The sequence below is a fragment of the Spermophilus citellus genome, assembly GCF_964194105.1.
Source record: "Spermophilus citellus genome assembly, chromosome: 7".
Classification (NCBI taxonomy): domain Eukaryota; kingdom Metazoa; phylum Chordata; class Mammalia; order Rodentia; family Sciuridae; genus Spermophilus; species Spermophilus citellus.
Window position 1 is genome coordinate 106,500,337 of NC_138188.1, and position 26,297 is coordinate 106,526,633.

A 26,297-nucleotide genomic window follows, 5' to 3' on the forward strand; every position below is an offset into this window, starting at 1 on the left:
GCCTCTACATGATGCGGCTTCTTGAGACGCAAGGACCACCCACCTTACACATCCACAAAGAAGGCAGAATTGGAGATGGCGACACCACGGCTTCCATTGTGTTATTAATGGTTCTGTAGGCATGTGTCTCCACCACAGGGTGTAAACTGCACCAAAGGGAAGTTCTCACCAAGGGACCCAGACTACTAGCACCATTGTCTCGCCCCTGGAGAGAAGGCAGAGTCATGGTGCCACATAGCTGCTGTTTGGTCCTCTTGGCATTTGCCTGGTACTCCTCTGCCTATGGGCCCGACCAGCGAGCCCAGAAGAAAGGGGACATTATCCTCGGGGGACTCTTCCCTATTCATTTTGGAGTAGCAGCCAAAGATCAAGATCTGAAATCAAGGCCAGAGTCCGTGGAATGCATCAGGTAAGCAAGGAGACAAATCTGGGTCCCTTCTGGGTGGTTGGAGAAGAACTGAGCTGCACCAGACTCAAAATAACTTTCTGAAACTTGAGTCTCTATTTTCCAATAGGGTGATTGGTTATCTTGCGAAAGCCTGTTGGCCTCTCCCTTTTTAATCTCTAAAGATTTTTTTTTTTTGCTAAAGATAAAAATGTCAAGTATATTGAGTAGAAAAATCGATAGCCTGTTAAAGCCCAGTCATTTGGTAACTAGGTCATAAGGTTCACCTGGCGACACCATTTGATGACAGTGTGGCTTAATGGAAGACCTAAATTCCCCACTGACCTTACATGCCCCAATTGGTCAGTAAGACCTGAGTGTGGGCTGCCTCGGCTCTTTTTGTTGTTGTTGTTGTTATTTTCATAAAGGAATTCAGAGTTGAAATAAACTTCAGTACTCAGCAAGGCCCAGGCACCTTCAAAATGCATTTTGGAACAATTCCTACTAGAAAGTCTTTCTCATTAGCAGACAAACTCCACCTCCACCCCCATCCCACCCACTCTTGGCCCACACCCTACTCCTGCTACCTCAGATGGAGCAGCGCAGAATACATCCAACTCTCTGCAGACTCCCTGCCATTTGAAGACAGCAAATATGTCCCATCAAATCTTTTCTTCTCCAGATCAAATACCCTCAGTTTGTTCATTAATTCTCCTGTGACATAATTTCTAGACCCCTCATCATTCCAGTTCCCTCCATCTGATACTCCCTAATTTATCCTGACCATTCTGGAACATGTTATTCAGCAGTAGGCAACTCTTAGCAGTAGGGTCTGACTCTGCAGAGTAAATGCGACTGCATGTATCGCCTCCTTAATTAGTCCATCAGGCCCCATGACCTTACTCCAAGCTTTGACCCAGCTTCTCGGAGACAGCAGCACTTCCTCTCTGAGACTGCAACTTCTGGAAGGGATTCAGCCCTTCTCCTGATCTTCCTGATGGCTGGAAAATTAAAATGAAAACCAGCAAAACTGGATTTTTGTTCATGCTCTAATGAGAACTAGTATATTAAAGAATGTTTTCACATTTTTGTTATAAATGCAGAAAAATTGAGTGCAGAATTTCACTGATGTTGATTGTTTCCGTTACATGACCCATGTGGACAGATGGTCCATTTTCTACTAATGGATAGACCTAAGATCAAGCAAGAAGCTTGCCCTGAAGTCATATATTTTTAAAGTACATTAATAAAAGATAGCACTGTTTTTCTATAACAAAAATTTTTTAATATCTCTTAATAATTTGGAAGATTTAAAACAAATTAATTGAACAAATAAATGAAGGAAACATAAAGAAAGGGACAAAGAGAAAATGTCACGTTAAAAGTCAGACCATGAACTTTGGGAGCCTGAATGGTAAAGTGGGCTACTGTGGATTAGATTTCTCCAGTCACTGAGTTGAGTCATGAAACCCACTATATAAAGGGAGAAGCTGCCGTGTTATGAGGCTTTTTCTTTGAACTTGGTGCACTGTGTCGGCACATTAATCAGCCCTAACTCTGAACCTAGTCCAGGGACAGTGAAAGCTGTGTCACCAACCCTGTTTCTCTTTGTTATGCTTAATTTTTACTTAAAATAATCTTCTTTGAAAAGTAGCGCACACACATTTTTTAATAGAAAGTATAAGTAAGTCAAAAGTACATAATATTAAAGCTCATCGTTCACCACCCAGAAGAATCACAGTTTCTCTATAGCCTTTATATGTTAGCTGTTTGTTTACAAAAGTACCATCATCTCTCCTTGCCCTTTGATCTCCAAGAACAGCACAGTCAAAATTGGTGAGTCTGCAAAACTGAGCTTATTTTTAGGTTCCCACATATTAATATTCTAATCTATTTATATTTTCCCTGGTCCTTTATCTTTTTTTCCTTCTCTCTCTCTCTCTCTCTCTCTCTCTCTCTCTCTCTCTCTCTCTCGGCAGTTCTAGGGCCTCACACATGCTAGGCAGGCACTTTCAGTGAGCTACCCACCCCAACCTAGCCCTTTATTTAATGCTATTTTGAGACAGTTTTCTCTAAGTTGCTGAGGCTGGCCTCAAGCTCATAATTCTCCTGTCTCAGCCTCCCAACAACTAGGATCACAGGTATGTGCCACCACACCCTGACCAAGTCTATGTATTTACTTTTATCAACGTACCTCACATTAACTATTACAAATTCTTCGCTAGAGGAAGCAGATATGAATTGTTCAATGGACTACTAATACAATTTTTATCATTATTTCTCCTAACTCTGTGGGAATGCCATTCTGAGAATTTTACCAAATTATCTCACATCATCATCTTCACAACCACCAAGGGACAAGTGTCTTCCCCATTTTACAGAGAGGACCTTGAGTCTCAAAGAGCACAATACCAAAGCCTAACAGAGCCGTGATTCAAACCCAGCTCTGCCCTTATGCTAACACAGGTGGACAGAAATCCTCTCATTTTCTTCCATTTCTTTCTTCCAGGTACAATTTCCGTGGGTTTCGCTGGTTACAAGCTATGATATTTGCCATAGAGGAGATCAACAGCAGCCCGGCCCTTCTTCCCAACATGACTCTGGGTTACAGGATATTCGACACTTGCAATACCGTTTCTAAGGCCTTAGAGGCCACCCTGAGTTTTGTCGCCCAGAACAAAATCGATTCTTTGAACCTCGATGAGTTCTGCAACTGCTCGGAGCACATCCCTTCGACTATTGCTGTGGTGGGAGCAACTGGCTCAGGCGTCTCCACAGCGGTGGCCAATCTGCTGGGGCTCTTCTACATTCCCCAGGTACTGACATCTTCTTAGATGGAACTAGGGGCAGAGGCAAGAGAAGCAGGCGTAGAGAGGAGATGCTCTGACAGTGTCTATACAGTTAGCTATTTTCCTACAGTTAGCTATTTTCCTACCAGAGACTAGCTTAACATTGACCAAAAAAAAAAAAAAAAATCTGCAATCATTCAGGGTGCTGTATCATGACCATTGGGGACTTTAGAGACCCTAATGTCAACCTTCACTACTCTTCCAAAATTATTTTAAATGTACCAATTTTGGGGGGTTTTTTCCAGTGTTCAATTATTTATTTTCTTTTATATATATTATTTTTAAAGAGAGAGAGAGAGAGAGAGAGAATTTTTTTAATATTTATTTTTTAGTTCTCGGCGGACACAACATCTTTGTTTGTATGTGGTGCTGAGGATCGAACCCGGGCCACTCGCATACCAGACGAGCGTGCTACCACTTGAGCCACATCCCCAGCCCTCAATTATTTATTTTCAAGTCCATTTTTTTTTTTTAGTATATGACCTTTCTTCTGTTCTTTTTTACTAAAAGGAACAAGTCTATACAATGTATATCTCAACTTTCAAACCTAAAACATCTGTCCCTGGTCCTGTTCCCTCCAAGTCTCTACTTCTCTACTCTTTGGTTGAAAGTTTCATTCAGAGGGAAGCATAGCATATTTTCTCACAAAACAGAAATTTAATCATTGTTTTGCACATGTCATATATGGAGACCATTCTAATCATTCAACAGATATTTATGGATCTTATATGAACAACTGCTAGTCCCTGTGCAATTCCCTGCAGGAATTCAGCCTCGGTGGACACATGGTTGCATTTTTTTAAATAGCTTTATTTTGTTTATTTATTTATATGTGGTGCTGAGAATGGAACCCAGTGTCTCACACATGCTAGGCAAGAGCTCTACCACTGAGCCACATCCTCAGCCCCATATGGTTACATTTTTGAATACTAACAGTTCACTGAAACAAACACTTTAATAAACATTTCTTCAAAGTTACATTGTCCACCCTCAAAAAAGTAACAGCAAACTCTAAATGTCATCTTATTACCTGATTCCCCCTCCATAAAACTATAGAGCAAACCTCTCTTAAACATCTATAGATCTATGACATCACTTTAAAATAATGAAAAGTTGGAAACAACCTAAATGTTTGTAAAAATCACTTCAATTATGATATACCCTTCATATGAAATTTTACATCAAATTATAAATCACACTTTAAATTTATCTTTCCAATGTTTAATATTTAAAATTTGTATTTTAAATGTAAATATAAATTGTATTTTAAATATAAATATAAATGTAAATATAAATATTAAATATAAATGTAAATATAAATTCATATTTCTCTGCTGGAGGACTCTGCTTCTGTGGCGATAGCTATTATACCTTTATATGAATGTGACATGACAGAAAGCTTGTCATATTTACCAAATCCTTACTTCAGGGAATTAAAGGTGTTCCCCAAGGGGAAGCCCTGGCTTTGTAACTTTTGTGCCAAAATGGTCTGACAAAGTCCACAAATGTGTTGGGCATAAATATTCAGCATTAATACTATTGACACACTATTCAGCATTAATTTAAACACATGGTTAAGTAAGTTGTCACCCAGAACAAGATATAACTGCCGTCAAATAAAGAAAGAACTTGAAGGGAAGGGCTCTGATTCCACTTTGTTTAAATGAAAGATAAGGAGAAGTTGGATTTGAATTATAAGAGAACTGAGAAATTTGTATTTGTTATCAATCAAACCAGTATAAGGTTTTCTACCAAGGGGGTTCTCTGCCATGTCTGTGACTTGGAGTTGCTTGGCTGGGTCCACCCCTAGATGTGGTTTAATTGAGCTGAAACACAACCTGACACCTGGAGCTTCCAAAGCTCCCAGCTGATTCCAGTCTACAGTGGGGCCAGGAACCTCTGCAGCAGAGTGGGGTCAGGCGCCCCGTAGTATTTCTTATGCCTGTCACGCCACCAAGTGGATGGAGCAAGCAGAACAGCTAGAAGAGATTATAGTTGCAACAGTTTTTTTTTTTTTTTTTTGAATCATTCATGAAATTCCCTCTTGGGAGAAAAGTTCTATGTGTTTTTAAGGTTTTTTTTTTTCCCTTGTGGGGGAATAGCAAAGTCAAATATTATAAATACTTTCTCAAAGAGAACACATCCTTGAGGAATATTTTGATTTTTAATTTGTATCCTTTGAATACCCTTTTGGGTCCATTTTCCAAAAGAAAATCAAGAGGCAAGCAATAATGGATGAATTTACAAAGTGGTAAGTTTGAGATTTGCAAACTAAATTTAGAAGCCTGTCATTTGAGTCTGCAAACAGAGCTCTCGAAAACAATGCCATCTAAATCACCTACCTCGTGAATTTCTGTGGTACCATAGGAGGGGCTTATTCTGACAAAAGAAAAAAAAATATTGATTTCACATTACAGCTTCTGAATTCAAAGCTCTTATCAGAAAAATCATACTTGCCCTTTAGGAAAAGTTGGTCTGGTTCTTTTTTAGATCAACCCTTTTTATGTTTTCAAAGTCAAATCAAAACTATTTATTGATTTAAAAAAGAAACATATTAGGAATTTTTATATAAAAACATTGACCATAGAAAATAATTGTTTTAATTGATGGGAAATATTAAAAAGTCTTTCTCGACTTGTTAAGTAGGAAGTTTTAAAACTCCCTATAAAACCAGAGAACAAGAGATATTAACACTATCTCATCCCCTAGAAGAAATTTCATTAAGGATAAAAATGTTTCATTGTTCAGAAGAAATGGGCCAATGACATGTTGCTCCCTAACTGATGTGCCTTAATGACAGAGTGCCGCATGTGGGCTTAAGCCTGCTTGTCAAAGATGTGGCCCTTCTCAAACTTTGGGGTGGCTAGGGGAAGTCTGGGGCTCTTCCATTTACCTTACCTTCTATGCTATGATATGGGGGTGGGGGGAAGCTGGGGAGCCCTGTGCTGGCTAACAGTACTTGGACACTTTGTGATCTCTTCACATCAAAGGCAAGACTTTCTGAACTCCTTGGTGGTGTATGCCCATGTTCAGATGCAGAACTGCTTCTATCTTAGAGACTGGGGAGCTTCTCCAGGGTCCTTTCCAGCCTCTATCGGTTGTGGAGACTCACATCAGAAGCCTGCCAGTGGGCTTCCCCATCACCTGCAACGGAGCGAACGAAAGGGCTCTGGAAGGCAATGGAACCAGTGATAACTAGAGAGGGAAAGAGACTCTCCTGATGCCACTTAAGGGTGCTCATCACTGTTACTGTGATACATGGGGACTAAGCTTAATTAGCCTAATTAATCAAACCTAAAAAACAAATAGTTTTTAGGGCTGGGGATGTGGCTCAAGCAGTAGCGCGCTCACCTGGCATGCGTGCGGCCCGGGTTCGATCCTCAGCACCACATACCAACAAAGATGTTGTGTCCGCCGAGAACTAAAAAATAATAAATATTAAAAAAAGAAAAACTTCTCTCTCACTCTCTCTCCTCTCTCACTCTCTCTTAAAAAAATAGTTTTTAGAAATTATTGCAGTTGTGGTTACTTTTATCTAAAATACTTGGGGCAGGGGGTAAGAGGAGGAAGGAGGGGAAATAGCTGGAGGATAGGAAGAGGAAAACTGGGCAGAATGGGAAAAAGGAACCACCTAGAGCTACTCTAAAGAGCCTTCACTTATAACCCATAGAAAACCTGATTCTTCCAGAGGTGGGTTGTGGACAAAGTAGTCCTCACAGTGGGAGGAAGCTATAGTGTTCAGATCAGAAGATGTGGGTACATGGGTATGTTATAACCAGGGAGGAACACAGAGAGGAGGTTAGAAGAAATATGAAATAGTGCAGAGAGACTCTCTTTGAAAATATTAGCATGGGCTGGCTGTTGTAGCACACTCCTATTACCCCAGCAACTCTGGAGTCTGAGGCTAGAGAGTTGCAAGTTAGAGGCCAGTCTTAGCAACTTCATCAAGACCCTGTCTCAAAACAGAATTAATAAATAAAAATGACTGGGGATGGTAGAGTGGTAGTAAATCACCCCTGAGTTCAATCCCCACTACCCATCCCCCTGCAAAAAAAAGAAAAGTGCATCCTTATTATTGTTGGATTGATTCTATGACTGGACCTATTTTTGAAGGTAGCACTGTGAAGAATCACCCACTAGGAATCAGGAAGCTCCTGGATGGACTCACAGGTTCTTGGGTGATCACACTGAAGTGGAACGGATTCTGGTTTTTCTCACCCTTTTATCCTGTCCACAGTGAATAGCAAGATTAAGGTGTACTCAAAAAACAACCCCCGAGACAGCCTTTTGGCTCAGCTAGCACCTCAACCCACTCCCTCACTCATTCTGAGTTCTTGGTTCTTTTCCAGGTCAGCTACGCCTCCTCCAGCAGACTCCTCAGCAACAAGAATCAGTTCAAGTCCTTCCTCCGGACCATCCCCAATGATGAACACCAGGCCACTGCTATGGCAGACATAATCGAGTATTTCCGCTGGAACTGGGTGGGCACGATCGCAGCTGATGATGACTATGGCCGGCCAGGGATCGAGAAGTTCCGAGAAGAAGCTGAGGAGAGGGACATCTGCATTGACTTCAGCGAGCTCATCTCCCAGTACTCTGATGAGGAAGAGATCCAGCAGGTGGTGGAGGTGATCCAGAATTCCACAGCCAAGGTCATTGTCGTCTTCTCCAGCGGCCCAGACCTGGAGCCCCTCATCAAGGAGATCGTCCGGCGCAACATCACAGGCAGGATCTGGCTGGCCAGCGAAGCCTGGGCCAGCTCCTCCTTGATCGCCATGCCTGAGTACTTCCATGTGGTGGGAGGCACCATTGGATTTGCTCTGAAGGCTGGGCAGATCCCAGGGTTCCGGGAATTCCTGCAGAAAGTCCATCCCAGGAAGTCTGTCCACAATGGTTTTGCCAAGGAGTTTTGGGAAGAAACATTTAACTGCCACCTCCAAGAAGGTGCTAAAGGACCTTTACCCATGGACACCTTCCTGAGAGGTCATGAGGAGGGTGGCAGCAGGTTAAGCAACAGCTCCTCTGCTTTCCGACCCCTCTGCACAGGGGATGAGAACATCAGCAGTGTGGAGACACCTTACATGGATTACACACACCTTCGAATATCCTACAATGTGTATTTAGCCGTCTACTCCATTGCTCATGCCCTGCAAGATATATACACCTGCTTACCAGGGAGAGGGCTCTTTACCAATGGTTCCTGTGCAGACATCAAGAAGGTTGAGGCTTGGCAGGTAAGTCCTTCATTCAGAGAGCAGTTTGCTGTATAATAAAGCAGAACCGTGCTGATCCAGACAAGAAAGACAAGAGTTACTTCAAAAATGCAATATCTAAATGAGGCTACTGGAGGGTGCTTTGGATTCAAAGTGTCTTTTTAGATATCTGAGCAACTGACTTTTGCAAAATTGGTAGTGATTAACTTGGTTAACTGTTTGAAGCCATGACTTCAACTCTTCATTAGTCCATTGATACAGAATGCCTAAAGTATGGTCCCTAAAAGTTTTCAACCAGATTTAGTACTGTGTGGAGTGTTTTTTTGTAATGCCTAAATTAAAGATTCTGCTCCTTTACCAGGATTCGCTGAATGCCTATTACATCCTGCTACATTACATATTGTAAGAGCTATAAAATGAGCTTTATGTGCTCAGACACGACTTTGGCCATCTATTACAGCCTGTACTGGACCACCCTCCAGCCACATAAGCATGCACGAGACACAGAAAACTCTTTTTAAATAGATTAGATGGTGAATGTTTCAAAAAGAAACACTGAAGTAGTTACAGATAGATATCAGAACCTACAGGTAGATATCATAAATTAAACCTAGTTCCTACACTTATAGTTTAGACTTGTTTTGCATTTTTTAATTATACATAAGAAAGACAATATGTTTTTCATTTAGTAGAACATCTGAAGAAAATAGTCTAGTCTGATATATCCTACTAGCTGCTCATATCTTGCATATGAACCTTGTTCTTTCAATCAGATTCTGTTTTACATTCCCTTGTATATTTTCCTCAGTTCCAAACTAACCCATCAGAGAGAGTGCATAACTGTGGGTAGGGTGAAGTTTCCTTAATTTGAGACGAATGACCTAGCCCCCAACTTCAGCTCCATCCAGCACCCTCTTTTTGAGCTGTATGATCTTAGGCAAGACTCTGCTCTAAGTCACAACCTCTTCCTTTATAAAATGAACCTAGGATCTGGCCTACTGTCCATCTATGATTCTTCAAAAAATGAAATGAGATGATGTATGTGAAAGTAATTTGTAAACTTTCAAGCTCTAAACAGAGGTGTGATTATCATAGTAATATGATAAACCCTGCTCCTAAATTAAGCAATCAAAAAAAATGATAACCTGAACAGCTTTGTACCAGCTTTGAACCCAGCCATCATAGACCCTTCAGGAAAGGTACCAAGAAACAAGGAGTGGACATACTCGATGAAGAGATTCCCACGTGGTGATAAGGAGTGACTGTCTGGGCTGATAGAGTGCACCAAGACCTGCAAGTGCTCAGCTCTTCTTGTGTAGAAAAATCTCCCTCAAACATCATTGCTGGCCAAAGTTTTTAACCTCAAAATTTCCTTCTCTGCTCTGAACTTCTACTCCAGTAGGTACAGGAGCTCGAATGAAGGTCAAAGATTAAAATGACTTTCAGAACTAGGATGCTAAGGCGTGGCGTTGAAAGTAGGAGGGGTAAAGTGACAATCTCTGGCTGGTGAATACTATTGTCTTTCCATTCTTCATTTCCATGTCCCATACAAAGACGACCCCAGCTCTTGGAAAGACTGAGAGAGCAGGGTGGAATGGAAGGGAAAGGAGCCTTCCAGTGGGGAATGGCCTTTCAATGACTCTTCTCCCAGATAAGAAGTTAAGATTCAGATGGGCAAGGCCAGAACTTGGGCCTATGAGAAAACAAAAAACAAGGGCGTTTGACTATAGTCAAGATTAGAACTTTCAGTTGTAATAGAAAACCAGGCCAAACAGGCTTGAGCAAAACATACACACACACAGAAAAAAAAAAAAAAAAAAAAAAAAAGAGGAAGTGTAGGGGTTCCTGTTGCTGAAAATCTCAGAAGCATTCCATGCAGGTACTGCTAAGTGCTTCATCTCCATCTCTTTGTTCCTTTGTCTCCAGAGCTAGCTGTTTTCAGCCTCTGCAGCAGCTCTGAGCTAAAACCCCTTGCCACTAAGGATCTCCTTACTTCCCAGCACCTCCTTTGAAAGCCCCAGAAATGATGTTGACTAACCACTCCTGGGACACAAATCCATTCCTGATGCTGAGTCCTCTCAAACTACAGAGACTGAGCAAGAGTAAGGGCAGAGTGGATCCCAAAAAGGAAATTCGGATGCTGTTACCAAAAGGAAGAGGAAATAGAAGCAATGCAGATGAAACTTAAATGCCAAAACAGACAACTCACCTGATCCTTGTCCAGATAAACATGTGTTCTGGCTCAGACATGCTCTGATACAATTCACACAGAAGAAGAGATGAATAGAAAAATGGGATCAGAGCTCTAGGGAAGAGTAATATCTGGGCATTGGTCCCAGGGTCCTGTGTGCTTGCTGTAGGTCTCCTTTGAGCCGCAATAACCCAAGCTGTCAGGTGAGCATTCCAGATTTTAAGACCTCAGCCATGTCTCTGTTCATCAGATGGACCAGCAGTACACTGTCATCATTAAGATCTTGATGGAAACCTGTCACCTGCACAATCTAACCTAAATATCTCAGCCTATAATCCTGCACCTGCCTTCTCTCAAATCTTCCCTCAGCAGCCAACCTGCCTGGCATCTCCCTACAAACCATTTATCCATTTTGGACACATCTTCTCATTGGTTTTTGGCATAGCATCTTTGCTTAAGTCACAGGCACACCTGGAGGGTCATCACTTTCTGTCTCCACCCGCGTTGTCCACCACAAACTTTTTTTTAATTTTTCTGGAAGTCTTTTCAAATCAGACTCCCACACCTATACTCTCTGGTCATTCTTTATTCATCATTTTGTTCTGTTTTCATGCCCAGCTTAGACTTCTCCAGTGGTGGATTTCTAGTCTCCTGTCTTTGGCTACATTCAGTTGATGCTTAGAGTGTGTGCAAATAGGTGATCTCATTTATGCTCATGAGACATACCTTTCCACTTTGAAATCCTTTAGAGGAAATACCCTCAGAGGCCACAAGATGGGAATATGACCACATAAAAGAGGATGTGACCTTCTAGTCATGTGCATGCCTTGTGTATTCCCTCTTCTTTCAGATCTGTGTCTTTCTCGGTATTTAGGTTGGTTATGAGCCTTCCGGTCTTTTGTTTCCTTTCTCTTCCTTCATTTATTCATTTTTTCCCATATTATCCCACAAATAACTTTGAAGTATATTATTTTGAATTATGATCTCAGGTAAACATTTATGTTTCTTTTTAAATAGAACTATCAGTTCCTTCTTCTAAAGTTGTAAAAGCAAAAGAATGGTTCCTCTGAAGGGAATATCTAACTTATTTTTTAATTTACATTGATTTTTTTTCTTGGGTCAGTAATGACCAATTTAAAGAGTCTCTATCATTGTTCTTAAGGATAAAATGATTTTCCTCTCCATCTTCCCTGTTATGTGAATTAAAGGCAAAATATTATGCAGTAAATAAAGTGCTTAAATACAAAGCTTGCAAGTCAACATATCAAAAAAATATTAAAGATATTTATAGGAATGACGTAAGGACAGGACTTAATAAACAAATCATTGGTTTCCAATGGATGAGGCATAAATTTTGACTACCACATATTTTATAGTCATGTGATTTCATTTACATACCTGCTATGAGGATGAACACTGCAATACCTCAGGTTAGGATCTGCAATAAGGAAGAAAATGTAGAACATTATGCAAAGCCAGATCTAGTCACACAAGTCCCAAGGGGCTTCCTTTTCTGGATGAGATGTCTGCATTTCTACCTTTTGGCTTCTGCCTGTCCTTTATCTCCCTGCTGCACTCTAAAACTAGACTTGCCATGTGTCCTTGGTCACCTCTCAGTGGCAAGTATCTGAAAGTCAACCTTGTTATCAGTCCCTGCCTACTGCTGAATATGAGCTCCCCCAAAGAAGTCATATTTCAATTTTCTAAATTACCTTTCTAAATTACCTCCTTTTAAAAAAAACAGCTTTATTGAAATATAATTTAGATGCCATATAATTTACTCATTTAAATTATTAAATTCCATGTTTTTACATATTCATAGAGTTGTGCAGTCATGACTACAGCCCCCTTTAGAATCACATCATAAAGAAACCTCAGACCTTTATCACTCCCTAGTGTCCCCTCCCATACTTCCTTCTCTAAATAATCACTAATCCACCTTACGGACATCTCTGAACACTTTACATAAATGAAATGGTACAACCTATGGTCTTTTGTGACTCCTGTAGCCTAATACTGTATTTTGAAGGCTCATCAATATTGTAGCATGCATCGGTACTTTGGATGCATGCCAAATAGTATCCCATTTAATGTCTTTTCATCTGCTCATTCATCCAATTGGTAGACATTTGGATTGTTTCACTTTGGGTTATTATAAATAATGTTGCCATGAACATTGGTGTACAAGTGTTTGTATGGACATATATTTTGATTTCTGCTTAGTACATTCATAAGGGTGAAATTGAGTTGAATAGTAACTCTGTATTCTAGTTTTTGAGAAACTGCAAGACATTTTTCCAAAGTGGCTACATGTTTAAATCCCCACCAGCAGTTTCTAGACTGCTTCTAGATGTTCTCATCAACACTTTTTATTCTCTGACCCCATGCTATTTTGACGTGAAATCTAGACTTTTTGCCTGGCCTCTCTTTACTTCTCTACTATATTTCCCCTTATTCTCCACCACATATGCAGTTTTGGAGAAACTGGTCTCTGCTGCCCCTATTACATGTCATGTTTATTCCTGAAATGATACCTTTGCCTACACTTGTTCCCCTGTTTTTAACACCCTACTTCCCCCTACCTTTGCCAGTGCAAATCCCTACCATGCTTCAAGTCCATGTTGGCCATTTCAGCTCTGTTGAATCTCTATTCTCTCTGACTTTCTCTGTACTTAGCCCTTAACCATGTTTTATCTTGCTGTTTCATTAAACATTTATCTTATATTTTATCACCTTAATCCACATATGAACTTGCTGAGGACTGGATGACAATGTATTCTATTTCTGCGGCATGGTTCAGAACACACAGTGGATATTGTATAAATATTTGATTGATTGATTCCAACAGTATCCAGAAATAGAAAACGCTGGTCCTAGTTTTTAAGAACTTGTTTAAATGTGTGGTAGAACTGAAGAAAGAGACAGGCAGATCCAAGATTGCACAGAGTGCATTTTACTGGGGAGTTACTGACAGAAGCATAGTCTTAGATGGTAGTGAGACCAGTGGGTCCCTACAATTTGGATCCAGAGGAGGGCATTTATATAATGGTCAGGACAAAAGTGACCTCATCCAAGCTGGAATGTACCTGGTTTATCTCGAGCTAATGTCAAAGGCATTAAACACATTCCTGGCATTGACAGTGCCAAGGTCCAGGTTTTAAAGCTCTTCATACCACTCTAATGGTTTGTCTGCTTATAATAGGCTGGGAAACTATGTGGGGAAAACAGATCAGGGTTTCTTAGGAACAATCATGACAGTCATGACACAAGATGGCTGCAGTCAGTCAAGCTGAAACCCTATGGTATACAAGTTCAGTCTTGTATGTACAATGGGTTTCTTCGTGCAAACTTGGAATCTTTAAGAAAATGATTTTAATTGGTTTCTTCTTTCAAGTTAGAAATATGGTGGCAATCCGTTCTAAGCCAACAGAAATACAGAAAGCTTATAACCAGAGGTTTTTTTGAGTCATCTGTCTAATATGACCAATGTAATAGATAATCGTCTAATTATGAAATAACATGGTTCCAGCTCCCCTCCCCTCACCTACCCCAATGTCTGGAGAGTTCCATCAGAGAGACTAGTAGACAGTAAAAACGAGAGAGACAACCTGTTGCCTGGCATGTTAAGAACCAAGAAACCTGAACAGGAAGAAAGAAATCTATGCTAACTACTCAAGCTTTTCCTATTATCTATTGTATTAGAGGGGGTTCTCCAGAGAAACAGAACCAACAGGATATGTGTATAAATATATGAAAGGGAACTTTTTAGGAACAAGCTCATGTAATTATGGCAGCTGAGGAATCCTATGACAGGTAGTTTGTAGGCTGAGGACCCTGGGATGCTGGGAGCATGGTTCAGTCCAATACTTCAGGCCTCAGAACCAGGGAAGCTGAGGGTGTCCCTCTCAGCTTGAAGCAGAAAGCCTGAGAACATGGAAAAGATACTGCTGGGGTGTAAATCCTGGGGTCCAGAGGCCAGAGAGCCTGGGACTCCAAGGCAGGAGGTGAGTGTATGTGCTCTCTTGGGGAGAAACACCAACTCACCTTCCGTGTTTGTTTCCCTGCAACCCCACAGATTGTATGGTGCCCACTCACTCTTAAGAGGGTGGATTCTCCCACCTTGTCCACTCAGACTCACCCATAAACCTCCTCTGGAAACACGTTCACACTCCTTAGGAACACTTTACTAGATTTATAGGTATTCCTTAATCCTATGAAGTTAAAATCTAAAATAAACCCTCACATATATGTCTGTTCCGTCAAGTAGGAGTGATGCTTTTTAAAATGTTAATGGGAAAATATTACTGACCTCTGACAAATCTTTGTCATGGACACTGAGCAATTTCTAGTGAAGGTAGAAATCCTAGCTAAATCTAAATCCCAGCTCTAGCCTTACTAGCTGCATGACTTCTGCAAGTTTCTTGAGCTTTCTTTGCCTCAGTCTCATCATCTCTGAGGCTGGTGCCTATTGAATTGTGAAGAATAAGGGAGAGAGTGTATATAAAGCATTAGTCCAGTGCTGGCACATGGGATGTGTAAATAAGAGGTAGTTTCCTGCCTCTCTACTCTTCTCATCTCCCATCACACACATCAGAGTGAAGACAGAGTTAGCATGGCATGTGGAAGGGACAGTGGAAATGCATGATGAGCATAAAGACATCAAAGGTATATGAGACCCAAGTATGGAGGGCTTGGGGACCACCTGGAAAACTTTAAAGCATATTTCATCTGAGTCGTGGAAGGTCCCCATCAGGAAATGAGAGGAGCGTTATTATGGCTTGGAGAAGAATGGATGGGCCCTATCAGAAAGGACCCAGAGTAGGTGGAAGGAGTGAGGCTCTGAGAGTTGCAGGAGGGAACAGCATTAAAGAGCAGAAAGCCACATGTTCCCCTGAAGGGAGGAAGGATGTGGCCAGACATAGACATGTAGGAGGAGAGAAAGGGATGTACACACAAGTTCGGGAGGAGGTCTGCTCAATCAAAGTGCAAGGAGGAAAAGGAAGGGGAGGTGGAGGGCTAAGAAAGGGGCATGTGTGGGACTCCTCCTCTCTGCAGAGTGCTTTAAGGACTCAGTAAAAATGAAGGCAGAAGTAGGACTGATGACCAGAGGGAGAACATGAATAACAAGACCTTTGTGGGATTCATCCTCCATCTTTTCTGAGAATGGCTCTGAAGCTCTAGATGCAGAAACAAGGGGACAAGGAGTGAGAAAGTCCCCTCCCAACAGACCTGGAACAAAAGTCAGGACAGCCAGGGGGGCAGTGAGGACACTGAAGGAACCACAAACTGCAGTGCAGTGAGGTGGCCAGGGCTGTGCCTGGAGCACACAGGCTCCTCCCACCGACTCTGCCCCCAAACACTTCTTTGAGCTGCTGATGTACAAATTCAGATGACTCCTTTTCTCTAACCTTCCTTACTACAAATAAATGTTTAGTTAAAAATAAAGTCAACATAGAAATAAACTGTTAAGAAGCAGCGTCGGGCTGGGGTCGTGGCTCAGCGGTAGAGCACTCACCTCGCACGTGCGAGGCCCTGGGTTCGATCCTCAGCACCACATAAAAATAAATAAGTATTGTACCCATCTACAAATAAAAAAATATTTAAAAAGAAGAAGAAGAAGAAGAAGAAGAAGAAGAAGCAGCAGCAGCAGTGTCGTCTCTGGAGTGGAGTGGCACATGCAGGGTGTTCCTGAGGCTCTGGCTGGGTAGCTAGGTTTGTCATGGTTTGTCACACCCATCAGGTAACTGTGAATAACAGGTGCTGGGCTGGGTCTCATTACACAGCTGAGGAAATGGGCTCAGAGTGGGAGAATGATAGACTCCTGAGGTGCAGCAGAATTGAGCACCCCTACATCATGGCCTAGACCTTGTCTTCCACTGACTTCACACCACAGTGACACAGGTCAGGATTTGCAGGAAAGATAGGCAACTTGGTGCCCACTGCCTCCTCCTGACCTATATCACAGCCACAGCAGGACAGGGCCAGGAGCCCACTAATGCTACTATACGGTAGAGCAATTGAGAACACAGGCTTGTGATCTTGGACAACTACTTAAATTTTCTGTGCCTCAGTTTCCCAATGGATAAAGGGAGGATAGTCTTAGTATTTGTTGTGAAAAGTATATTAAATAAAAAACACAAATTACTTAGAATCATGCCTCAAATATAGTAAAATGTCAAGTACTTAAAATGATCATCAGCATATGTTAATAATCATTATGACGACTTTTTCTGCAAAGACTTTGTAACCCATTTTTTAAAAGTATATAAATTCTGGTATCTGCCATGATGGTCAATAGTGATGGCCAGGGCTTCCCCCTACAGCCTCATTTCTTGCTTTCTTCCACCCACTCTGTGACTTTGGGCAGCAAGACTCTACCACAGAAACAAGACCATAGCAAAAGAGGGTGCACAGAGTTGGAGCCCTTAGGCATCCCTCCTCTCCCTCTGGCTACAAATCCTGCCCCTCCCAGGGTACCTCAGGGTGATGGTGCACCTTCAGAAGCTTTGAGATAGGTCCTTTGAGATAAGCCAGGAGAGATGTATCCTTTTCTCCTTCTGATCTTCAAGAAGGTTTTCTTGCTGGGCGCAGTGGTGCTCACCTATAATCCCAGTGGCAGCTAAGGCAGGAGAATCACAAGTTCAAAGCCAGCCTCAGCAACTTAGCGCAATCCTAAGCAACTAAGCAAGACCCTGACTCAAAATTTAAAAATAAAATAAAAGGCTGGGGATGTGACTCCGTGGTTAAGCACCTCTGAATTCAAGTCCTGGTAGGTAGGTAGGTAGGTAGGTAGGTTGGTAGGAATGGAGGAAGGGAGGGAGGGGGAGAGTTTTCTGCCCATGGCTGCTGCTGGCATATACAGGTATCTCAAGGAACATTAGAAAAATTCACCTCTTCCTTAAGTCGTGTCCATTCCATTTTGTTGGAATGACATAGTTTACTGTCCTTCTTGAGTACACAACTTACATAAATAGATGTGGCACCCTTGAGGCTCATATTCATTCAGCTCTGTTATTCTTTAGGTCCTGAAGCACCTACGGCATCTGAACTTTACCAACAACATGGGGGAGCAGGTGACTTTCGACGAGTGTGGTGACCTGGTAGGGAACTATTCCATCATCAACTGGCACCTCTCCCCAGAGGATGGCTCCATCGTGTTTAAGGAAGTTGGGTATTATAATGTCTACGCCAAGAAAGGAGAAAGACTCTTCATCAACGAGGAGAAGATTCTGTGGAGTGGGTTCTCCAGGGAGGTGCGTGCTGTCCATCAGAACACCAGGGGCCACCACTGTGGGCAGGAAACTGTCCTTGGGCTTCACCCCTGGACTTCCAGAATTGAGCCCTTTCTATAACTCACTAACTCCACGTGTCTAGGGCTCCTGTGAACTCCAGGAGAAGCCGTAGAACCTGAGTCCTGTGTCTTCTTACTATATTCAAATAATTTTACTTTGTATAGATATGACTCCCTGGCTAGTAATAAAGTCTCCCTGCCTAAAACTTTCCCCAACCTAAGCAAAATATTTAAGCAAACGTAAACATCTTTCAAGTCAGTGGCTCTCAACTGGGATCAAAGGGGAAATCCTACTTATCCTGGGTAGGGGAGATAAGTCTGAGAGTGGAAAGGGTTGCTTTTTAGACTGTCACAATGACCAAGAAGAATGAAAGGCCTTCAGCACTTGGGGTCCAGGGATGCTCTTCAGCATAAGTGGGACAATCTTGCATGTAGCAAAGATTTACCTCCTACCCTAACTACCAGCATCTGCCACTGAGACAGTCAAGCCCAGGACAGAGCTGGATGCTTCAGGATGAGGCATTTGCTATTATCACCATTGACAGTTCACACAGAGGTGGTTTTCTGTCCTCCATATAGCTTAGTACTGACCCATAAGTCAAAATAACCATTTATTCTCCTACCATAAGAGACCTGTGACAAAGAGAAGGATGCCTGTGACTATAGTCAGGCCTCCCTGTCCTGCCTGTCACTGCATCTAGAAGCCTGATCAATAACCAGAGTGTGATTTACTGAAGTGGTGACCCTTGTTTGCTGGCTGTAGCCTAGAATGTAGCAGGATACTAAGAACCAGCTTCTCTGCAGGAACCAGACCCTGGGCAGGTACCCTCTTTAACTCTCCTAGGACAACTGGCTGAGAGCTGCTGTATTTCTCTTTGCATTTGCCTTTTTGCTGCCATCCTTGGATCACTTCTTATAATACGACCAAAGACTCAACTTCATCTTGTTGCCAGATGCTTCTTAGGTTGACAGGTGTCTGATGAGATGCTTCAATTTCACTATTTCCCAATGCATAGGAGGGGTTCACATGTGACAGTGTCCTATAGACAGTGAATCCCACCCACAGTGTGCAGGTCTTCGTTAGTTTCTACTGGAGAGGGTGGATATCAATTACAAACATGTCTTGACCTTTTCCAGATGGGGATTTAGGGTTCCAGAGGTTATAATCCTCTGCCCACTAATTATACCCTTGTCTGCATTGTCACACATTTCAACTGACTGAAGTCTAAACTTATTGTACCATTACCTGTTCACCCTGTTGGGTTATTCTTTCATCCCCATTAATGCATGTAATTGATTATCTCTAATTGGTGCCTGTCTCATTTCCCTTCTTGCATGAAAGCTATTTCCTATATAGTTCTCTATAATCTTTTTTTAAGAGAGAGAGAGAGAGAGAGAGAGAGAGTGAGAGAGAGAGAGAGAGAGAGAGAGAGAGAGAATTTTTTAATATTTATTTTTCAGTTTTCAGCAAACACAACATCTTTGTATGTGGTGCTGAGGATCAAACCCGGGCCGCACGCATGCCAGGCGAGCGCGCTACCACTTGAGCCACATCCCCAGCTCCTAGTTCTCTATAATCTTAATATTCCTGACCAAACTATGTGCGTCGTGGGCTTAAACATTAGTGTGAATAACACAGGGAATCTTCACACATTCAGTCATTTATGTTCCTGAATAGTTGCTAGAATTATAAAGTAACTCTAATAGAAACAATACCTCAAAGCTAACATATAACATGCACCCAACAAATCTTAGAGTCTAATCTACTCTCTCTTTTCTGAAAATTTTGATGGGAATGACCAAAAAGTGCTATGTATATTTAACTATAAATTACATATTAATAACTTCCTTATATATCTTACAAATTTGTTAATGAGATCAAGGGATCAATGATGTAGAAGCATAGTTTAAACTGAATTATGCTATATACATACAAAGTCATATTTATATAGCATTATCATTTCTTCCTTTTTTTGTTGTTGTTGTTGTTGTTGTTATGTTTTGTTTGTTTGTTTGTAGTGCTAGGGGTCAAATCCAGGGCCTCAGCCATGCTAATCATTGCTACCACTGAGCTACTCCTCCAGTCCTCCAGCCCTCTAGTATCATATCTTAAAAAAATGCTCTCAATTTATTTACAAATGTAGAACTGTAGAGTTAAGTCTTTAAAGACCCTTATCTCCAATCCTTCAATTTGAAGTTGATGACACTGAGGTTCAGTTATGCAGAGGTGACTTCCCAATGGAGGATATAAGGACCAGAACTAGACCCTAGGGCCTAGGTTCTCTGTCCTCTACACTCTTCTGTCAATTATTCTTCCCTTGCTTTGCTGCAACAAATAAGAATTAAAATAGACATCTTCATTTGGGGCTTGGAGGTCAGATGAGCTTTCTTGGCCAGAATTGGACAGGTATCTTTAATAAGTCTTTGGGGAGACCTAGAGATCCTGGATGGCTTTTTGAACAATGGATCTTTCGAGTGGCCACTTCCACCTACTCTGATGGTGATAAGATTTCTCTTTGACTGACAGATGTTGTAGGATGAAATAAGAGGACTCAGAGGCCACATTCTTCTAATCCTTTACTAGTATAAAACAGGGTTTATTATGGTGAAAAGTGTAGACTTTGACAACTGACCTGGGTATGAATTCAGCTTTCCAATAGGGTCACAATGTGACCTTCAGACTGTTTATTAACCACATGAAGAAGAGAAAAGAGGCGTGGCTAAAAAGGCTGCTAGGGGCCCCTGATTTCTGCACTTCCCTCTTTCTTTAATCATAGAACTCTGGGACTCATGACTGCCCAGAATAAAGATGGTATTTTCCAGCTTCCTTTTTTTCTAAGTGTGGCTGTGGAATAAGATCTAAGTGGCAGTGTTGTGCCTTGGCTTCTGGGAATCTTCTTTGAGAAACTGCTTGCAAGTGTCCTTTGCTGTCTTCTGCATCCTTTCCTCTATCTTGCCTCCTAGAACCATCTTACACCCTGCCACCATCAAGGAACATGAGGCAAATGCCTAGGGTAACAGAAAAACAAGGCAGAAAGAGTCTGGGTCTCCAACACTGTGAGTGCCCTGTTACTCTGGACCACAACCCTAGACACTTATGTAAGAGAGAAATGCACTTCAACTTTATGGAGTCATTTTATTATTTGGAGATTTTGGAACTCACAGTCTAACATAAATCAAAACAGAAAGCTAGTAAACTCATTTAATGAGGCTGATATTATCTCAAGGCCCCAAACCGACAAGAACAGTATAAGCAAGGACAATGATAGGCCAATCTTGTTGAATAAGATGCAATCTTATTAACTATAAATGCTCATATCGTAAATAAAATCTCAGCAAACTTAGAGAGCAGCAGTGCACGAAATATATAATACATAATGATCCAGTAGAGTTGGCAATGGAATGTACAGGAATATAATGTTAGCCAAATACTACAAATCTCATAACTGTAGCTTATTACATTAACAAAATAAAGGATTGCTTACATTTGTGTGCACCAAAAATCCTGAAGGCTTTTAATTCCCATAACCTGAATGCACGACTCTTTTTCAGCAGACTCTGCTGCAGGTTAATGGAGCAACTTTGCCCACAGACTCAGAGCAGCAGAAAAGTCTTGAGAATTTACAGTTCCCTACAATGAGCCTAAACCAGTCCATAGTGTGGAAGTATGAAGCCCCCTAGCCCCTCCTCAGGTCAGGACCATCTGAGGCAGAGCCCACCGTCCAGGGGCCCCTCTTAGAGCACAAGCTACCTTCTGAGGGACTTGGCTCATCCTCCACCCCTTCTACATCCTACATCCCTCATTCTTGCCTGTTTCCAGTGGAAGGACTTCTTTTTATAAATCACTTGTACACAAATCCTCAACTCACAGTCTGTTTCCAAAGACAATCTAAAATAATCAATAAGAGGCACCTACAGTTTTTTTTTCCTACTGTTCTTATCGGGTTTTGTTTCCAGGATTATTATATTTGCTTTACAAGAATAAATTAGAAAATGTTCCTTTATTTTTTTCCATTCTCTGATAGTTTGTATAAAATTAGATTGATCTCTTCCTTACAAGTTTGATTTTTTGTTTGCCTGTAATGGACACAGGATGCTGATGTCCTCTGGGGAATTAATGTACAGCAGACGCAGGAGCAAAGGGCAGAGAGAAGCAGAGTTGGATGTAGGTTATTGTCCCCTTTCTGGCTTTTGCTTTGGACAGTAGACATTAAAAATGCCTAACTAAAAGTAAGCCAAACATAAACCAGTCATGATGGAAGAAAGCAAGGATCATGATTCACTAATCAAATACTGTGTACCTGAAGTCCATTACAAAAATATAATAAAACAAAATCCATCATCATTATCTGAAAGTAATGGAGCCCTGCAGCTTTCTGTTGGTTAGTTAGTTGCCTGAGACAGCTCTCTGGTCCACTTACTTTGGATTCTTCCATGCCTGTCCTAATTGCTGCACTGAACTGTAGCAAGGATCTCAGAAATCACCCTGGAAAGAATCAGAATTGTAAGACACTGCAAAGTTCAGAGTCTCACTTTCAAACAAATTTCCCCTTGTCTCTGTATCCCTCAACCTTGTGACTAAGCCTCTGTGTGTAAGTCACTATCCCTGTATCTTTTAGTTTGTCTCAAGCTTTTACATCCCTGGAGAAGAAACAGGAATCACTCCCTTTCACAGCTAACAAGACCAAGGACCACTGGACCTACCCTCTGCCTGGAAAGGACCGGAAGTCTGCTACACTGGTCCTTGTGCCCAAACTCCTCCCCCCTTGCATCTGTCCAAGGAGCTGTGGGACTGACCCCCTGACTCCACTGCTATAGCCACTCAGTTTGTGCTCTCTACCCTCCAGGTGCCCTTCTCCAACTGCAGCAGAGACTGCCTGGCAGGGACCAGGAAAGGGATCATTGAGGGGGAGCCCACCTGCTGCTTTGAGTGTGTGGAGTGTGCTGACGGGGAGTACAGCGATGAGACAGGTAAAGGCACAGCCCCTCGTGGAGACTGTGAAGGGCTCCATCCACTTCAGGGGCCTGGAGTCAGCAAAGCCCATGGAAGGGCAGGGTGGAGATGGTGCTTAGCACAGTTTTTCAGTGTTGCACTGTGCTTGGCAGAGCAGGAAGAGAAAAGGAACCTCAGATGTCCTTTTAATTCCATAGGAACTATCAAATACGTCTGTGACATGTCTTTCACTCACTTTGAAACTGCACTCCAACATTCTTCCCTTTTCTTGGAATTCAGTACCCTGAAATAGAAAGCACCATCTGCTCCAAGCTCCAGAGTTAATTGGCCATGACAAGTTGCCACTGGTGCCTGGTGCTGTATTTGTCTTCTTTATGTTTTTCCTGTGCCTCAAGTTCTCTTAAAGTGGGGGTAACAATTAAGCCTGTCTTATAGAGTCTTGAGAATTAAACAGATTAATATTGGTAAGGCACATGCAAGTTCTAGGTAAATGTTTGCTAAATACATCTTTGATTAGCATATTAAAAGCACTTTATAAATATTAACTACACTGTTATTACTGTTATTATTCAATCCTCAACACACAAAATGGGCTTATCATTAGTTTCATAGTACAGATGAAGAAACTGAGGCTCAGAGAGGTTGATGAGCTGGTAAATGGCCTGGCCAGGATCAAATCCAGATCTCTAACTACAAAATCCATGCTCCCTTCACTGCCCCAAACTGCACACTACCTGACACATATCAAGATTTAGCAAATCTTTGTTGCTTGAATAAATCTGCAGCCTCCCTCATTGGAAATCCATGGATGTGGATGGAGAGAGGGAAACACAGGCCATATTCATAGAATGCTCTGCCCTAATCTAAAAGAATGTCTGCTCTGACATGTCCAAAGAGTCCATACACATATGCAAAATAAACCAAGATGAATGTGAGTTCATAGATGTATTAATCTACTTCATCATAGTCACCATTTTACTGTCTGTACATATCCCACAACATTGTGTTTCATACCTCAAGTGTGCACAATAAAATTTATTTTAAAAATAAATAAATCAGGCTGAATTGAATTGTACTGTGCACATCTGATGGACCATGCTAGACCTTTGGCATGCAGGGCCATCTCTACTCCAAACCATCAGCAGACAGCATGAAAAGAAACAAGTGCCCCCCCCAACACACACACACAAAGGAAAAGCAAAACAACTAACAGAGCAGTCAAAGGTTCATAGTTTTTTGTTCTGCTTTAGGATTTTTGTGGCTGATTGGTTAGTACTAGCGATTAAACTTTACCGCTGAGTTATATCCCCAGTCCTTTTTATTTTTATTTTTTTATTTTGAAACAGGGCCTTGCTAAGTTTCTGAGGCTAGCCTAAAACTTGCAATCCTCCTGCCTCTGACTCCCCAGTCTCTGGGATTACAGCCATGTGCCACTGTGCCTGGCTAGTACATATTTTTGATAGTGTAAAAATCACAATGATTTTATCAATAAAGAAAGTATACAATGACCAAATCAAATAACCTGTGTGCTCTCACCGCCACATATACACACTCACAGATGTTGGTCTATGCCACACGGTAGCTAACCGCCCACTCGGACATTTTACAGATGCCAGTGCCTGTATCAAGTGCCCGGATGACTTCTGGTCCAACGAGAACCACACTTCCTGCATCGCCAAGGAGATTGAGTTTCTGTCTTGGACCGAGCCCTTTGGGATCGCGCTCACCCTCTTTGCGGTGCTGGGCATTTTCCTGACAGCCTTCGTGCTGGGTGTCTTCATCAAGTTCCGCAACACGCCCATCGTGAAGGCCACCAACCGAGAGCTCTCCTACCTCCTCCTCTTCTCCCTGCTCTGCTGCTTCTCCAGCTCCCTGTTCTTCATCGGAGAGCCCCAGGACTGGACGTGCCGCCTGCGCCAGCCGGCTTTTGGCATCAGCTTCGTGCTCTGCATCTCGTGCATCCTGGTGAAAACCAACCGCGTCCTCTTGGTTTTTGAAGCCAAGATCCCCACCAGCTTCCACCGCAAGTGGTGGGGGCTCAACCTGCAGTTCCTGCTGGTTTTCCTCTGCACCTTCATGCAGATCGTCATCTGTGTGATCTGGCTCTACACGGCGCCCCCCTCCAGCTACCGCAACCACGAGCTGGAGGATGAGATCATCTTCATCACGTGCCACGAGGGCTCGCTCATGGCGCTGGGCTTCCTGATTGGCTACACCTGTCTCCTGGCTGCCATCTGCTTCTTCTTCGCATTCAAGTCCCGGAAGCTGCCGGAGAACTTCAACGAGGCCAAGTTCATTACCTTCAGCATGCTCATCTTCTTCATCGTCTGGATCTCCTTCATTCCAGCCTATGCCAGCACCTACGGCAAGTTTGTCTCTGCCGTGGAGGTGATCGCCATCCTGGCGGCCAGCTTCGGCTTGCTGGCCTGCATCTTCTTCAACAAGGTCTACATCATCCTCTTCAAGCCCTCGCGGAACACCATCGAGGAGGTGCGCTGCAGCACCGCTGCGCACGCTTTCAAGGTGGCAGCCCGGGCCACGTTGCGCCGCAGCAATGTCTCCCGAAAGCGGTCCAACAGCCTCGGGGGCTCTACGGGATCCCTCCCCTCCTCCTCCATCAGCAGCAAGAGCAACAGCGAAGACCCCTTCCCGCAGCCCGAGAGGCAGAAGCAGCAGCAGCCGCTGGCCCTGACCCAGCAAGAGCAGCAGCAGCAGCAGCAGCAGCAGCCCTTGACCCTCCAGCCACAGCAGCAGCAGTCGCAGCAGCAGCCCAGATGCAAGCAGAAGGTCATCTTCGGCAGTGGCACCGTCACCTTCTCCCTGAGCTTTGACGAACCTCAGAAGAACGCCATGGCTCACAGGAATTCCACGCATCAAAACTCCCTGGAGGCCCAGAGAAGCAGCGATGCCCTGACCAGACACCAGGCACTGCTCCCGCTGCAGTGTGGGGAGACAGACTCAGAGCTGACCACCCAGGAAACAGGCCTGCAAGGGCCCATGGCCGGGGCCCACCAGCCAGAGATGGAGGATCCGGAAGAGATGTCCCCAGCACTTGTTGTGTCCAGTTCACGGAGCTTCGTCATCAGTGGGGGAGGCAGCACAGTCACGGAAAACATACTGCATTCCTAGAAAGGAAGAAGGCCTGGCCAGGAAGAATAGAGAGAGGTTTCTTGGAATCGCAGGGATGAGGAATCACCGCACACTCCTTTCCTTTGAGGAAAATGGGACAATAGACGCATCAAACACCCCAACTTAGTCGCCCTGCTTTAAATGGCAGTCAATGGGCTATTGATCCCTTTACAATTAAAAAAGAAAGGAAGGAAGGAAGGGCCGTGTATTCTGTGATTGTGTTTGTCAGAATGTTATGTCATGGTCAGATTTGCTGTCATTCCCATCTGAGGTTTCTTCCACTGC

At 42.8% G+C, this 26,297-nt stretch overlaps 1 protein-coding gene across 2 annotated transcripts; it reads left to right on the forward strand.

Annotated features, from left to right (window-relative positions):
- Positions 1–138: 138 nt before the first annotated feature.
- Positions 139–26,297, forward strand: CASR (calcium sensing receptor). 2 transcript variants are annotated; one of them, XM_081301338.1, is made up of 6 exons: positions 139–409; positions 2,895–3,201; positions 7,584–8,468; positions 17,661–17,895; positions 22,748–22,900; positions 24,493–26,297. In XM_081301338.1, the coding sequence occupies exons 1-6, from the start codon at positions 225–227 to the stop codon at positions 26,010–26,012; spliced, it is 3,285 nt and encodes a 1,094-aa protein (XP_081157464.1). In that variant the 5' UTR covers positions 139–224; the 3' UTR covers positions 26,013–26,297. The 2 variants fall into 2 exon arrangements, with proteins under 2 accessions (XP_081157464.1, XP_081157465.1); XM_081301339.1 differs by having other exon boundaries at positions 17,661–17,891; positions 22,777–22,900.